This window comes from Erythranthe guttata, chromosome 7, assembly GCF_056151865.1.
Source record: "Erythranthe guttata isolate IM_541 chromosome 7, IM_541, whole genome shotgun sequence".
Lineage (NCBI taxonomy): Eukaryota > Viridiplantae > Streptophyta > Magnoliopsida > Lamiales > Phrymaceae > Erythranthe > Erythranthe guttata.
Genome location: NC_142539.1, coordinates 3,123,948 through 3,141,776, shown reverse-complemented (window position 1 = coordinate 3,141,776; position 17,829 = coordinate 3,123,948). Strand labels below are relative to the sequence as shown.

The 17,829-nt window shown below is 32.5% G+C and overlaps 2 protein-coding genes across 9 annotated transcripts; both read left to right on the top strand.

The window, feature by feature from the left end:
* Positions 1-3,799: 3,799 nt before the first annotated feature.
* Positions 3,800-7,908, top strand: LOC105950524 (uncharacterized). 5 transcript variants are annotated; one of them, XM_088820731.1, is made up of 5 exons: positions 3,800-3,857; positions 4,974-5,918; positions 6,038-6,223; positions 6,799-6,957; positions 7,627-7,908. In XM_088820731.1, the coding sequence occupies exons 1-5, from the start codon at positions 3,846-3,848 to the stop codon at positions 7,729-7,731; spliced, it is 1,407 nt and encodes a 468-aa protein (XP_088676857.1). In that variant the 5' UTR covers positions 3,800-3,845; the 3' UTR covers positions 7,732-7,908. The 5 variants fall into 5 exon arrangements, with proteins under 5 accessions (XP_088676857.1, XP_088676856.1, XP_088676853.1 ...); XM_088820730.1 differs by having other exon boundaries at positions 6,793-6,957; XM_088820727.1 differs by lacking the exon at positions 3,800-3,857 and adding an exon at positions 3,895-4,193.
* A 5,280-nt stretch (positions 7,909-13,188) lies between these two features.
* On the top strand, positions 13,189-17,125 carry LOC105950022 (uncharacterized). 4 transcript variants are annotated; one of them, XM_088820724.1, is made up of 3 exons: positions 13,189-13,530; positions 14,773-16,300; positions 16,922-17,125. In XM_088820724.1, the coding sequence occupies exons 2-3, from the start codon at positions 14,873-14,875 to the stop codon at positions 17,084-17,086; spliced, it is 1,593 nt and encodes a 530-aa protein (XP_088676850.1). In that variant the 5' UTR covers positions 13,189-13,530; positions 14,773-14,872; the 3' UTR covers positions 17,087-17,125. The 4 variants fall into 4 exon arrangements, with proteins under 4 accessions (XP_088676850.1, XP_088676852.1, XP_088676849.1 ...); XM_088820726.1 differs by lacking the exon at positions 13,189-13,530 and adding an exon at positions 13,572-13,732; XM_088820723.1 differs by lacking the exon at positions 13,189-13,530 and adding an exon at positions 13,792-13,959.
* Positions 17,126-17,829: the final 704 nt, after the last annotated feature.

The window sequence follows — 17,829 nt, the reverse complement described above, 5'->3', positions numbered from 1 at the left end:
CTGTATTCCAATTCCATGACAAAATCAATTATATTCCACTAGAAAATAATAATCTTACCTTGTTGGCAAAAGCCAATTAATCCACCTTATTGCCATCATTTCACTGTTTGGAATATGTTTTGTTCTATGTAATAATGGGACAATTAAGGATGGATTTATTGGAGTTCAACAAGAAACAGAACATAATCTTATATTCTTGCTCAGCTGATCTTTCACTATATACGATATAAATTACGGCCAATCCCCAGAGGTAAGATAAAAACCCTATCATATTTGGATAAATACAATCATCACCTCAATTATATGAATATTCTTACACGTCTACCCTTTCGGTGTCAAATTTAGTGAAATCTTATAGATTTGCGAAATATTCTTCAGTTTATACCCGTTTTACTCCACTCGAGCTCCACATTTCGAAACAAGATGATCATAAGATGTGTCTCTTGAGTTGTAAATATCAGATTGTAGTGCATAAGAAACTGCATTTTTATAGAAAACAAGTACAAACTAGAGAACGTCGTTCCACAGAATCTAGAACATTATGTTGAATTTGACATCATAAAGAATGGACGTGTAAGAAGATTCATAGCCAATGGGTGGTTGTAGTTACCCAAACATTAAGGGATTTTTTCGTAATTTGACATTATCTCGTGGGTGGCCGTAACTTACCCGTATATGTATATGTATATGTATATATATTTCTTGGATTCGATTGGTGAGCAAGTGTTTAAGGATAAATGGCATCGTTTGAATGTGGATAACATGAATCAAAAATACCTTTACGAGATTAGGGTTGATTCTTTTTTATATAACGATTTGACCTCTCTTATATAATTGTGTCACAATTAAAGCATGCCTTTAGTGATAATTATAATTATGCTGATGCAGTTTTGAACTAACATGTGTAATAAATAGATTAAGGAATAAAAAAAAAGTTAATTCAGAGAACAGTCAAAAGGTTTGGCCAGGTGTCCGATGCAAGAGAGAACAATTAGACTCCGAAACTCCATAATACTTGTCCGAAACATTTTAGGGTTGTTTTCGTAAATATTAAAAAGTTTTAGGGACGTTTCTGATTATAATAAAAAATGAAAACGTGTTTCCATAAAAACAAATCCAAAATTCATTTTAAACACAAACTCGGAACTACATACGCTTAAAGAACAATGGGTAAATTACACTTATACCCCTGAGGTATGCTAAAATAATTTTAAGATACATGTAACAATCACCCCCTAAAACATTGTTAGAAACCATAATGCAAAAATACATTGGATAAGTTATTCGGTTAGGTTCTAACGGAGTATTACTTCCAGACAACAGTGGAGACAACATAGAGCTAGCGGGTAACATAAAGCTCTCATAACATTTCTTAAATCTTTATTATTTTATATAAGATATATAAATTTTCTTCTCCAAGACATGAAATCTTGGCTCAGGTAGTTGTTTCAGGAGTGTGGTTGTAATTACCAATACGACAAGGATCTTGAAGATATTTTATCATACCTCAGGGGTGTATGTGTAATTTACCAAACAAATTAAATTTCATGTCTCTTTTTCACTTCTAGCGGTGTTCTTATATTTTTTGTAGATGCTAATTCCTTACTAAAATAAATTTATATGCCCCGAATATAATTCGTAGAATGATAATTCAGATTGGAACTTGTAAAATTTATATATTTTTGTACATGTAATTGATGATAAGTATATAAGTTAAATGTTATAATATTTTTTAGAAATTATTAATGTAACCTATATTTTAATTTTTCATGTTTCCCCACATTCTCGTATCCATCTTTTAAAAAAACAAAGTTTTCCGGTGTTCTCGTTCCGGTGATCAGATCAGATGTAATATCTATAAGATTCAATCTTCAATAACAAATGATCCTATTTTCACGTGCAGTAAAGGAAGCTCCACAAACAAGGGAAGCATAGTAGAGTAGAGTAGACAACCGAATTTGAATTTGAATTTGCAGTCAACAAAAGAATCCATCTATCAAATTATCTTTTCAACTAGATTTGACCATTATATCCACTTTATTCTATTCATATCATTTTTTGTTATTTATTCAAATCAATGTTAGAGTAATTTGCTCTATTTTAGCTGTCATTATAAATCGTTTAGAAAAAGTTTCAATTTTGGAACAAAAATATTTAATTTGAATTAAAAAAGAAGAAGTAATTTATGGTATTTTCATATTTTGAACTAAAATTAAAATATGTATGAGATTCAACTTTTCGATCGAATGTTAATTATAAAAAATAATTCAAGAAGTTGCGATTTTTTCCCGTTAAACTTATAATATCAAAATTATGATGTATTTTATATTATAGAGAAGTAAAGAATTGAAATTTATGAATTGCACCGATTTCGATCCATAACTTTTCTCTTAGCAAGTATTTTTCTTTCTGATTTTCGAAATTTCAATTTCTATTTTCTTTCATAGTTTGTTTGGAAAGAAATTAAAATTAGTTTTCACTTCCGAAAAAATTGAATTTTTTTCAAGCTATTTTCGATTCAATCCATTCAATTCGACGCAGTGATGATCATATTTGGAGTTCACTATGTCCTTATATTTGAATAAAATGTGGTGGTATTTAGATCAAGCTCAATAAATACCTAATAAGTAATATATCAGGTGAAAACGTAATTTCACCACTTATTTTTGTATTAAGCAATAGTGTGTGCAATTAGTATCTAGTGTTCCTTCATGTGTACCTAAAAATGAAATATATATAACCTAAATATTAAACAGCTAACCATTTCTGTATATATGACTTGTCTCTACAATATGCCTACAATTTTTTGGTATAACACAATTGATTTTACAAATTGAACTAAATGACTAATACATAACCATTAAGAGAGATAAAACATAATTTCACCTATTAGATTATTTCTATAATACACCCGATGAAGAGTACACCGAGTGAATTTTTATCGTTGATCTACACACAACAATATGAGTGTGTGTTCGTCTGTATATGAATGATAAAGATCTACTCGTTGAGATTTTTTCTATGATACACCCGGTGAAGGATACATCGGGTGAATTTCTGCGGTTGATATGCACACAACAATGTGAGTGAGTGTTCGTCTGTATAGTAAAGATCAACTCGAAGTATTTCACTCGATGTACTGCATAGTATATAAACCAGGTGATGTCAATGGTTGAAACCATCAACATTATCTATTTTGAGTATTTCTTTCGTAAAGTTTTTTTTATTTATAATACCAATTCAATAAATAAAATCGAGAAAATCGACTATCAAGTTACGTCTTGATGGAAGCACTTATAAATTTGAGGGAACAATTTATACGGAAAATATATAAAATCGGAGTTCCATAAACTCGAACGAAAAAACTTGTCCTCAAATTGATTTTTTTTTTAGCAAAATAGGAGGAACTGGAAAATTCAATTTCCACTCGCTTATAATATAAAATACATAATAACATTAATATTATAAATCAACATCTACTATATATATTCCTTTTTACTATAAAAAAAAATCGAAAAAAGTAAATGATTTTTTTTGGAATTTGATTTTTTTTTTAAATTGATATATATCGGCAGAAATCAGAAATTTTGTTCGAATTTCCAACCCAAGTTTAAAAAAAAACAAAGATCCTTGTTGTACACTTACATATCATTAAAATCAAATAAATCCATATTATATAGTACCAAAAATATTGGGAGAGAGTAAGTCATTGGCCCACCGGCAACCTCGGATTGACTCCGATGTACGGACATCCTCCGAGCTTATATATTATAACCAACTTTTATTTTATTTCACTTAATTTCTTAACTTCTAAGCAAGAGAAAATAAATAAAAACATCCACCACATGCTAAATATAGTGAGTTCTTTTTCTTCATCCTCATTCTAATCTCTTCATTCTTCTCATAATTAATTCTCGTTCGATCTAGATCGAAAACAAAAAAATTCTTTCGGTTTGTTTCGTTCGTCAAAATTTTAGCCTCAGAAAAAAAAAATGTGGTGCTTGAGAGAAATGATGTGAGCCGTACGATCGTCTTTTCTTGGCGTGTGAGAGGGATGAAGCCGATCTAGATCGATCCGATCCCTTTTTCGTTCCACGAAAAAGAAAAAAAAAATCGATTTCCATTGTCTTTTTAGAGATTAATGAACAATGTTTCATAACATGGTTCATTCTCATGATCTGCAGCTTTCGATTGTAATTATTTTCGCATTTAACATGCATTCGTGTTATGCGTGTTTGTTCATACATGCATGCATGTTTATTTTGTAGAAAAAACAATCGTGTTATATACAAAAATAACCATGTTTAAAATTATTTTCCATGTGGTGATTTGAATTTATGTTCGATCTTTGAATTTTTTTTTTTTTTTTTTTTTTTTTTAATATTTTGTGGGTTTTTGCCGTTTAAGATGTTTTCGTTTTTTTTTTTTTTTCGGAAATTATTGCCATTTTGTTCTAGTAAAATCTTGTTGTTTTATTGTATGTATTTTTCTTGAGCTATAAGTTTATATCCACAAGTTTGTGTTTTTTTTTGAGCTATTAGCCCATTTAATTCCTAAATGCCTCAAGAAAAATACATACACATATACATACAAGTTCTTATTCCTTACTCCATTTTTTTTTCAGCTTATTTCTCAAGTTTTTACCAATGTTGATTCCTTCATTCAGTTCTGATATATCAAGAACTCTATATATTATAGAATATTATGCTTCAAAAGTTCCCAATGTTTGTCCAAAAATAGATATTATTCCATCTCTTCCCACAAAATTAAAAAACACCATAATTAACTAAATCTCATCCATAGGTATTTGTCATTCACAATTTTGTTCAATTAATTCTACGAAAACAAGAAAAATATTCCGAAATACTTACCCGAAAAACCATATATATATAAATTATTCACTTAAATGTTCATGCATTATATACATTGATCAAGCAATATTTATTTTCTCTATTTTTATTTTCTCGGCGCAGGAAGAAATTTCGAGCCCTCTTGGAGCTCAAATGTTCGATTTCTGCGAATCCGAATTATTCCCCGAGACTTTTCATAGTTCCGAAGTTGTATCGAGTTCCAATAATTGCTACTATAATGAAGACCTTTCCTTTACATCCATTAAAACTACAACAACAGAAGATCATACAAACGATCCGTCGCCACCGCTCGCCACAGCCACCAGCCCGCCGCCGCCGCCCATCGCCGCCACCGGAAACAACCACCTCTCCATAATCTTCGATGAAGATGATCTGGAAAACGACATCTCCGCATCCATAGACTTCACCGCTTCTCCCTCCTTTCCGACCCCTCATGATCACTATTTCAGCAATAACAACAACAACAATAACAACAGCAGCAACGACGACGACAACAACAACAACAATAATAACAATAATAATAACAACAGTAACAATAACAATAATAATAATAACAACAACAATAATAATAATAACAATAATAACAATAATAATAACAACAATCAAGAACCGTTATTCGACCATTTCTCTCTAACCAACCATCTCCCGTTGGGAGACATAGCGATCGGGGCCCACCACCATTACGCTCACGAAAGCTGGCCGATGTTGACGGCGGCACCACCGCCGCAGGCGGTGGTGCCGCTCATGGCTCCGTCGGCTTATAACGAAGATGATTGCTTGCCTTCAATAATGCCATCTACTAATTACCTCCGGTTGAGATCTTCTCAACCGGCGTCGTGCTCTCTTATGGTGGACCCCATGATGGCGGCCGCATATCTGCCGCCCGGCCCGTTTGAAAATTCGGGCTTTTTCACGGGCGGCGGTGGTGGTGGTTTGATGATGGGGGGTGATATTTCACATCAAGATTTGGATTTTCAAGGTGACGGCGGTGGAATCTTTCTGAATGATACCATGGCTAGGGCCTTTAATTGTTCCAATGACCTTCAGGTATATATATACATACACACACACACACATGTTTTAAACATGCAAATTAATCTATGTTATTTAGTTCTTTTTTGTTTTATAATTTTTTTTTATTATTTCTTATTGTTAATATAATGAAGGGAATTAGTGGTGAAAACCAGCATATGGTTCATGGAGGAGTGAGTAATACTAGTTTGTCATCAGAAATTTCAAGTTTGGAAGATCCAACATTTAAAGTGGGAAAACTCTCTGCTGAAGAAAGGAAAAAGAAGATCCATAGATACATGAAGAAGAGGAATGAGAGGAACTTTAGCAAGAAAATCAAGGTTCTCATCTCTCTCTCTCTCTCTCTCTCTCTCTCACACACACACACACATAACAATGTACTTGCATCTCTGCATGGAAGACCATGAACATGCAAATTAAGATGGGAAAATTACAACTACCCCTTGAGGTATGGTCAAATTACGAAAAAACCCCTCATGTTTGGGTACTTACAACCAGCCCCTTCAACTATAAATTTTCTTATAGGTCCGCCAAATTTAGTGGAATCTTTGAGACTATATGGAATATTCTCAATTTTGTACCCGTTTTATCACATTCGAGCTCCACATTAAGATATGTTTTTTGACTTGTATATATCAGATTGTGGTGCATCAAAAACTGTATTTTTTGCACAAAACGAGTACAAACTAGAGAACATGCCATGTAATCTACAAGATTATGTTAAAAATTTGACACCATAAGGGTGGACGTGTAAGAAGATTTATAGTTGAGGAGTAGTTGTAATTATCCAAACAAGAGGGGGTATTTTCGTAATTTGACAATACCTCAGGGGTGGTTGTAATTTACCCAATTAAGATCTTTAGCTAATTTAATGCTCGAAACTTCCAAGGTGCAGTATGCTTGCCGCAAAACACTTGCAGACAGCAGGCCTAGGGTTCGAGGAAGGTTCGCGAAAAACGACGAACTCGGAGAACTTTCTAGAACACACAACCATGATGATGACGTGGATGATGATAGCCTCTTTTCCAATTCAATCTCCGATCACCAAAGAAAGGTATACAAATTGTTCAATATAATATTTTTGAGTTTGTTGCAATTCGTACTCCCTGTGTTATGGAATTGCTGAATTACTATCCTATGTTTAATCTATGGGTAAATTACGAAAAAACCTCTAAACCTAGGAAAATAGTGGAAAACACCCTCTCCTATTTGTAATTACCAAAAATCCCCTAATGTTTGTTTTTATCTTACACCAATCCTTTACAGTGTGACTTTTCACGTATTTTTTTTAATTTTATTTCAGGTAATAGACTTTACACAATTTCATATATTTTCTTTTATTTTTCATCTATTTTAACATAAGGTATAATAGACTGTACACATTTCTGTAAAAAAAACTCGATCAACAGTAAATCAGAGGGGGGTTTTGGTTATTATGGACAGGTGGTGGTGTTTTTCATTATTTAGCCTAAGTTGAGGGGGTTTTCGTAATTTATCCTTAATTTATTGGCAAAAATCTCACTATGATTTTTTAGAGGCAATTAGTACCTTGTTTAGGGGGTTTTGTGCTGAAAAAATCGAATCATCGGGGAGTTTTTGCTAATAAAATAACAAGTGGTAATTTTTTAGCAATTCGATATAATACAGGGATACTAATTGCAATAAACCTTAATTGACATTGTCTTTATATTTATTCTTCTTCCTTTTTGTTTTTTCATTTAAGGTTGGTGTGAAAGAAGAAGATGACATGGAATCAGCAGATATATTAGCACACATAAGTGGTGTGAATTCATTTAAATGCAACTATCCCATCCAATCTTGGATTTGATTGGAGGCAATTTTTTCATCAGATGAAAAATAGTGTTAAAAAAAAGATTAATAGTTATGTATATTTGTAAAAAAAAATAAAAATAAAAAATAAAAGAAGTCCGTTGTATTCGTAGCAATTAAGTCGACCGGGGACGGTTGAATGTCAGTTTTATATAGAAGTTATAATTTTTTCTTTCTTTTTTTGGGAAAATTGGCTGAAAGTCCCTCGATACAAAAGTTAATACACATGCGAATAGTTTTCTTTTTAATAACTAAAAGTCCTCGTATCTTTTGTAGCTCACCATTTAAGGTGTTGCATGCTAACAAAAATGCAAAATAGGGCCTTTTTGCCGGTATTAATAACAACACAGGGACCTTTTTAGCAATTCAATATAATATAGGGCTACTATGTAATAACCTCAAATATGATTATTATTGGTAGAAGGAAAATCATAAGCCCAAATGTGTATTCGTTTGTGAATTGGGCAACTCGCTTCACTTGGGCTCAAATAAATTAAATGCACAACAACAATTTATAGAAACCTATATATGGGTTTCAAAAAGCAAACGGTGGAGGTCGATTTACGCAATACACATTGATGAAGGTCGATTTAACCCGAACCAAAATTGGCTCTTCTCGAACACCTTCATCCGATCCGACTATCGATCGTAGAAAAAATGCTTCGGGTGGACACTTTGACGCTCAAGTTGGCTAGGAAAAACAGTTCAAGAAAGAGTAATTTAATAAGAAAACGAGTAGAGAAGACGATAAGATGTTATGATTTGATCGTGTGTTTTGGTGTGTGTAAGATTACATCGTGTATAAAAGCTTACCTTTTTTGTGGAAGATAAACTTGTATCTGGAGTCTTTTATGAAATTTGACTTAATTTTGAGTCCCTTAACTATAATAAAATAGGGTTACGGTCAAATCTCATGAAAGACTCAGATATTTTTTAGTCCCTCGTGTCAAATATTTACACGAGGCTAATAAAATGTCAAATTGACTCCATCGTATGTATGCATGTTGAATTTATCTAGTGCACATATGTGGTTGCAAGGGCACATTCCTTGTATGATTTGCATCAGTACAAGGAGAATAATTGTAAAGCGCATACTCAAGTGCACATATGTAACTGCGAGTTTCTATCGACAAAAGATATTGTAAAGCGAAATTGCGTTCAAGATAAAATAATTATGCTTTTTTTTCTGCACAAGAAAGTTGTAGAGTAACTCAATTCAACTATCAAAATTATAAAACTAAAATCCCCATTTTCCCATTTATATTTTATTGATAAATTTCCCTTCAAGATTTGATTTTTGAAAATCAAATTTTCAGATCAATCTTTTATGAATTGGTATATGTTGTTCCCCACTTTAGATATTAAAAAAAAAAAATTGCTCCTTGCTATATCTTCTCGTAAGTCGTATATCTTTTCAAATATTAAGAAATAACGGCTCTAATGTTTGAAAATCAGCAAATGGTTGACATATTTTAATGTTAAAATAAAATATTTAAGATAATAATAAAATAATAAAATAATAGTAAAAAAATAATAATTAGACGTAGCTGCAATTATTAGACCATTCAACTTATTTTTGGAATGAACCAAAAATCCAACTCCTTCCAATTATTTTTATCCTTTACAGAAAAGTAAGGATAGAGAAAGAAAAGAACCATCTTCATTTATTTATTTATTTCATTTATTAATTTTAGTTTTTAATTTTTAATTTTGTTCTACATCTTTGCCTACTAGTACATATTGGTCTTCTAGTTTAGTCCATAGATTTCAACATTTGACTTTTGATTAAATATAATTATCATGTACGTATTGTTAATTAAGATTTGTTTGGTCCCACTTTCACAGAAATTTGAATTTTTGAATTTAAGGAGAAAAAAGCATTTAAGACAAGCTAATACGACAAAAACACTAAAATAATAGTATGTGAAATGAAAAACAAGTGGGAACAAGATAGACTAGGAACAAGATAGACTAGGAATATATGTAAAAAAAAAAAATACTAATATTCAGTTGTCACAATATACTCCCTCAGTTTCTAAATAAATGTCGTTTTTTTTTTTTCATTTTTGCACTAATCTTAAAAAAAATGAATATATCTGATTTTAGGAAAATTGATAATATTAGACCAAGCTACTTTTACTTACTAATTAGTAATTACTGCATAGAGGTAGTCATTTTTGCACTAATCTTAAAAAATGAATATATCTTGATTTTAGGAAAATTGATATTATTAGGCCAAAATACTTTATTTACCAATTAATGAGAGAGATAGTCAAGAAGTTAATAAGACTATAATTAAAAAATATGTAAGTAATGCAACATTGTAATTCTAAAGTGACAAATAATATTAAGAAAAGATCTTATTTTTATTATGGAAACATAAAAAGTAATATTCTTGAGTTAAGTAATTTCAAGATAACTGCAATTTTGTAAATACACTTCAAGATTAAGACTTAATATTGTTCTTCACATGTAATGGTTATAACTTATAAGAGTATTTTTTTAGAAAAAGAATGTAATATTTGGAAATTGGAATTAGATCGAGAGTTGGAATTTTCTTATGTATTACAATTACTATATAAGGAAAAAAATTCAATACTTTTGATATTCAAGGTGAAAATATTGGTTAATATATATATATATATATATATATATATATATATATATATATATATATATATATATATATATATATATATATATATAATATGATTCATAAGTTCCATTTCAATTTACCATCCAAGAGATCTAAGTAATGAATGTAGTGAGATATGGATAAGTACATATATAGTGTATATAGTGATCATCACTATCAAAGTGGAATTACAGATAAAACGCAATAAACCATTAATCGTGCAATGAAACTAACATGACCAAATTAAAATAAGTTCCAATTATGCAGCTCCCCCAACAACAAATTAATAATTCTTGCTCTACATCATTGTACTTTCCAATATTAATAATTCATAACCATATGATAAAACTATTCAAAATTTGAATCCCAAATGTAGTAAAAAAATGTCACAATTAAGGAGATAGAATAGAGGCTAAGTAAGTATTATTCACCAACAAATTTAATTATACATGGTTGTTTGATATTATTGTCCCAATTATAATAGCTCATGGTAGATTGTGATTAAGTTTAAATGCCCCTAACAACAATAATAAAGCGCAATGGGCTTTGGGGGGCAAAGAGAAGTCCAAGACGAAGGACAACCTGATCGAGAAAGAGCCCATCTGCCAAAAAAAGAGTGTATGAGAAGGTTTTCTCGGCGTTAACACTCCGACGGTTAATTCAATTGGGTAAAGTCGAAAACGATATATCTGTTAGAGATGTATTGAATGTAATATATGAAGATAAACATGCATTTCCTTGTATTCCACGATTGTATTCATACATGTCATGAGGACGAGTCTGGTGGAACCCATGTCTTATCAAGCTACGATGCGTGTGCAGGGTAATATGACTTGGTGCGAGCTAACTTTATATACTGAAGGCGATCTGTTTCCTCTCTCTACGACTTGAGTCGCTTCGTGGTTGCTCTAACTGGTGTAGACGAGCTCGTTGTTGGTTGGTTTGCCTTTTTTCAGTCAACGTCATTGTGCAGGTTCTTCCCATTGTTTCTAACATTGAGTCGAAGGTGGTCATATCAATTCTATTTAATAGGTTTTGGCAGTTGTAGCAGGTAAGACGACCTTGGACTTGGCCCGCCGTTGGGCTTTGTATGGGGCTTTTAACTAAATATGAACCTTTAAACAATTGGATTTGTATCATATTGCATGTTGTATTTTTTTATGGATAAAAATTAATAGATTATTGGGTAAAAAGGTGAATCGTGAATAACCATAATTATATATGTATTAATTATTATTATCATGTGTTCCTTTGCTCACCAGATATAAATATGCATGTCTTTATAAATAAATAATTAAATAAATACTATACATTCAATATCACTCTCATTCAAATTTATTATCTCCATCACTATAAAAAAAAAGGTAGGTATTAATAGATTTCAAGACAACTGTAACGAATCAATTTAATTTGAGAAATTGGCAGGAGGTATCTGATTCCCATACCACAAAATAAAATAAAATAAAATAATTAAAAAATATAATAATAAAATAAAAATAAAATAATGTAACTACCATCAATTATTATGGCTAGGGATGTATATTAGACTTCATACTTATGGCCCCATGTTATGCAATTTTTATTTCCATTAAATTGAACATTTCATTTTATTACAAGTATCCCCAAATATTTCATTTTACAACACCCCACCCCCACCCCCACCCCCACTCAAATAAAATAAAATAAATAAATCATAGTATTTCATACAAAGATGTGTCATCTTTTAAGAGTCTAATATTTAAATCTTTTTGAGGACTATAGTATAATTTTGTAGTGTATATTTTTCATCATTAAGATAAAATGTTTGCTCCAGCAATATATAAGCATATGTTATAATATAAATTACAATTTTTTTGAATTATTTTTAGAAATTTAAATGCAGTTGGAAGCTAATATATATATTCTAATTTCAATAAAAAAATGTCGAAACTCAAAACTTTCGAATCTTAAAAATGAAAACATCAAATCAATATCGAAAAATTATAATAGAATCGACCGAATTCAGAATTTTGAATTTGACCGTATACATATGTGATTGGTATTTCATCCATGGCCATAATAACACACCTACAGTACCCTTTTCATCCAATACCAAACAAAACTACAAAGTTTATTTGTTCTCCATTTAAATATCTATAAATCAATACAGTCGAGACCAGTAAATTCTATTAATTAAGTCGAATATTTAATCATCTAATTAATAATATAGCATAGTATCACCAAGTCGAGACCTGTAAAAATTATTATTTAGACAAAATTATTAATTTATCGACCATTAATTATCAATGTTCCACTATATAAAAGTCGAAACCCCAAACTAACAAAAACCAAAATGCCGCCACTAAAATCGAGTATCGATAGCTGCAATCTTGGAATTTCAACTCCAATGAGATGAGTTGGTTCCTTGCGGGCACCAAATCCAAATCTACTATCGTTACAGACCGCTGAATCACCATAATTTACATTACTCGATCAAAAACCTGTCGAGTCAGCAAACCGAGGCCCTGAAGACGAGAGATTTCGCTTTTTCAAACAAAATGCCACCACTAAATCTACTAAACATGACAAACATCAATACTACCCACTCCAATTTTGAAAAAAAAAAGTGAAAAAAAGGGGTGTGCCCATTAAATATCACCCCTCATCATCACATTAAATCCCAATGCCACAACAAAAACATAACACTTCCAACATTAATGGTCTTGTGTCCTACAAATAACCGAAAACTACACAATTCAAACATTTAATTTCTCAAAAACCTAATAAACTGAATTTTCTTTTTATTTAAAAAAAAACAATAATAAAAATCCAATCTTTATTAAAATGTCACATGTTTGAGAAAGAAGACAATGGTCCACTTTGCCTTTGGGTTTTGGTCTTCCCCCCTTTTATTTTAATGGCTGATCTGTCTCTCTGTTCATATGCACTTGCCTTTTGCTACTCCATCGTGCATTCCAGCTAATCTACACTTCTTTCTCTCTCTACACTTTCTCTCACCTCCTATACATACACACAAATCACCAGTCTTCTTTTTTTTTTTTTTGAATACCTAAGGTGTATATTACAATCTGTGTATTCGCGGGAATAGGAGGTCAGATGTCTGATTAGACCATGAAAATACAAGATTTTCTGCTACGCGTGGGGCCCACCATGCAATTTTTGGTAATTATACAGTTTTTCCCCCATTTCTCTGTGTATGTATCATGTATGTATATATGCTTGTATTTATTCATGTGGGGTTTCTTCTTTTTTCAAATTTTGCTACTTTTGTTTAAGCTTTTTTGCAAAATCAGTTATTTTGATAAGATTGGAGTGGTGGGTCGGTGAAAAAAAGATTGAATTTTTATCATCCTTTTGAAAGTTGGTAAAGTGGTTTTTTCCCAACCCCATGTGTTCTTGTTTCTGTATGTATATGTGGTATGTGTATATATATATGTATTGATTTTGGAGTGGTTGATTTTTCTTGATGATTTATGGTATGACTTAGAACTGAAATTTGGAGGGTCTTTTTCTTTGATGGGGGTTTGCGGATGAAATCAAGAAGAGGTGTTGCTTCAAATCTTGGATTAAATTGTTTGTTTGTGTTTTAAGGTTAGAGCCCACTTCTTTATGTAATCAGACAATCTGATTTTGTGGATTTTGCAATTGAATTTTAATCTGATTTCTTGTGTCTAATTAATCTCGGAGGCTATTCTAGTTCGTCGGAAAAAAACAAGGTTAATGGCTTTCCGCTTTTGTGATTCCGAATGTTGCGAAAATATTGTTAATTTTGTTGTCGACTATGTTTCATCTTTTATGCTGTAATAATCTAACTGACAATTTTTTTTTTCGTTTTTCTTCTTCTGTGTTTCGTTTCTTTACGATGATTATACACTGGCTAGTCGGCTATTTCGATATTCAGACAAGAATAGTGGATTGGGAAACTTGTAATTAATTAATCTTAACGGCCCTTCTATGTTGCAATGATGATTAAGAAATCATTTCATGTTTTTACTTATTTGTCGAAGTTTCGTATCCGTGGATATTTTTTTCGGTTAAGATTGCATTCTATTTATGATTGCTTTGTTAGTATTCTCCGGTCGAGCTTCTCGTTATTCGGATTTTTTCTCTTTAAAGGAGGGGCCGGCAGTACTGAACTATTCGCAAAAGAACAAATCTTGTCGTAAAATACCATGTTTTCAAGATGTGGCGAGGGGCCATGGCCCCCCTAGCCGAATGCTGGCTCCACCACTTTCCTTGATTCTTACTAATTAATGTTTCAAGTGAACGTTTTTCTCACTCGACTCAAAGAATTTCGTTGTTCTTTAGTACCTTTTCCAATGCAAAGATGATTCAGTTTACTTCTAATTCGCTTTTCGTACGAATTTGTACTAACTTTATATATATATTCCATTCATTTTCTAGATTTGTTCGGAGTAACAGAAGGTGAAAAGAAGCAGCTCCGATTCTGCCATTAACGAAACTCTTCTCCATCAAAGGCGAAAAATCGAGAGTGAGTACAAGTATGAACTTGACAAAAGACGTAAGAGAGGAAGAAAACACACCCGATTTACAATCCGAACAAGAAACTCGAACACCAAACAATTGCCAAGAGTTGTACCTTCGTAACAATATCCACAGTCTTCATAGTACAATCCCGAAGCATATCACAACCGTAGACGAAAAGTACATTCTCCACTGCCTTCAGCTGATACGTAACTGCGCACTAAGAGCGGCCGCTCAAGATTTCGCGTCAAAAGTGCACGTTTTATCAAATGATGTCAGCGTTTTAGCCGAAGGTGACATGACTAGGTTAGCTATCGAATGTCCGAATTCGAGTGATGACTTGGCTAGGTTAACTATAGGCAGCGTTACCTCTAGCCAGAGCATGATGAACATATTGAATAGCCCTTTACTCCAACAGACTCGCCCCGTAGATTTCTTCGAGCCCATTTATTCTCGTAAGAATTCTGCACCCGGGCAGCATAAAAGGGCTGCCTCGATATCGAGCACAAACTCGAGTTTTTCAGACAAGTCGTCTTCCTCGGCATCTAATACCTCGTACCAAGCAATGATGCAGTGCACGTGGAGAGACGGGCTGCCGCATCATGTTTTCAGCGTGGACGATAAACGGGAATCCTATGTGGCGAATTTGGAGCCGTCGGGCGATAAAATTTTTGATTACGTCTACACTTTCCATTCGAGAAAGAAAGAACACGAAATTCAAGAACTCGAGTCGGAAAATCTTGGCACAATGAGAGTGTCCACTTCGATCACGTTGTGTTCGAATAATATGGAAGTGAGAGAGACGAATTTTGTTCTGTCTCTTTCGAGCGACGAAAATCCCACGAAAGATCAGCTGCAAAATTCGAATCTTGCCCTAAAGAAGAACAAGAGATTATTGACAAGAAAGGTGGCAAATGTTTTTAGGTCAAATTACAAAAAAAGACCCTCTTCGAAGTTTACGGGATCGAGTGCTATTCTAGAAGATTCTCCATGGGAACCTTCCGGAAACGAGGACAACAACAACACTGCCGATGAACAGAGAGAATATTCTTCGCCGAATCTTGAATTGGCCGCGGTAATTGTGAAGGACGTACGCAAGAATCCTGAAATCGGAGGATGGGGGTTGAAATTCTTGAAAAAAACAGGGGCAAATGCGTCTTTAGAAGCATCCGCACGTGGGCTTCCGGAATGTTCTAGAAGTAAGGGCGAATGCTCGACGAGCATGGATGTTTTAATACCTGCAGGACTTCACGGTGGGCCCCGAGCGAGGGGGGGCGGTGGCCCCTCGAGCCTTACCGAGAGGTGGATTTCCGGTGGGCAATGCGATTGTGGTGGATGGGATATCGGCTGCCCACTAACAATTCTCAAAACAAAATCGAGCAGTACAGATTCTTCGTTTTCTGCTGATAGTTCGGAGGAATGCAAATCAATTGATCTCTTTATTCAGGTTTGTAGATTTTCGAATGATCTTATTCTTCATACTACTTGTCAAATTTTGTTATGCGTTTATTGCATTTTGTACCCCCTGTATCGAATTGTTAAAAACCTCCTTGTAGTATAGATATTGGCAAAAAACCCCTTTATAGTGCATTTATTAGCAGATAGCCCCCTAAAAAGGGGGTAATTTGCTAAAAAAAATGAATCATACGATTTTTTTGCTAATAAAATAACATGGAGAGTTTTTTAACAATTAGAAAAAACACAGGGGTACCTAATGCAATAAACCCATATTCTATTTTCCCTTTGTTCTTTTCTTTTTAAATTTTAAATTTAAAAAAAAAATGCAAGTCGATTGATCTCGGTATTCAGGTTTGCAGATTTTCGAATGATCTTATTATTCATAGTACTCGTAAAAAAAATTGTATGCAAACACCAAAAGTATATAATTTTAATGAGTTTATTGCATTTAGTACCCCTGTGTTGTATCAAATTACTAAAAAACTCCCCGTACTATAAATATTTAGCACACGAGAAAACAGAAGGGGTACCTAATGCAATAAACCCCTATTCCTAGTACCCCTTTGTTATTAATTTTTTTTTTTTTTTTAATTTTTAATTTAAAAAACAGGGTTCAAAAGAAGAAGATGTGGCAATGTTGAAGATGGTGAAGATACACGAGGGTTTGTACTATATCCACTTCCAATCGACTCTCTCGAGTTTGCAGTCTTTCGCAATTGCTGCTGCGATTTTTCATTCTCGTAGTCCGCTTCTTCGACCAAAAAATATACAGTAGTGGAATTAAATTAGTGTGTATAAAAAAGAACAAAAAAAATCTAGGACATGAAATTTATATGAGTTAAGGTTCATGATTTTTTTTTTTAATAACATGTATCATGTTGGCTTTTTCAGGCATGTTATTTATTCTGTTTGTTATATATATATAAATCTTTTTGAAGGAGGCAAATAAGTTATTGAAATCCTTTAATGAAACTTGAGCTGCAAATATTCTTGTTTGTTTTTTTGTGCACCATATCTTGTTTGATACGCATTGAAATTTATGTGACATTTCTAGGGTGGAAATCGGAACAAAATTTTCGATTTCTGCTGAATTTAATCCAGATTTTTCTGATTTCTGTACTATTTTTCATTCCGAATTCTGAATACTCCGATTCTGGTTTTTTTCCGAATTTATTTGGATCGGGTTTGGAATATATACGAGATTCTGTAACTGATCCGATTTTAAATTTTCGGAAATAGTTTTGAAAATTCCGATGTTTTCGGATATTACACTTATATTTTTTATTAAATAGTATTATGCATTTTATATATTGGTTGATTTAGAAAATCTCCGAATCCCGTCTATTCCGATCTGAAATTTCTCATTTAGGAACTATTTTTTTTTTCAATTTTGTCGATTTTTTTCCTGGAACCGAATTGGAATTAGTTTTTCATTTTCGAGAAAAATCAGAATTTTTCCGTAAATACTAAATTCGATCGACCCTTCATATCATTGCCAAAGAAAAAAACAACATATAT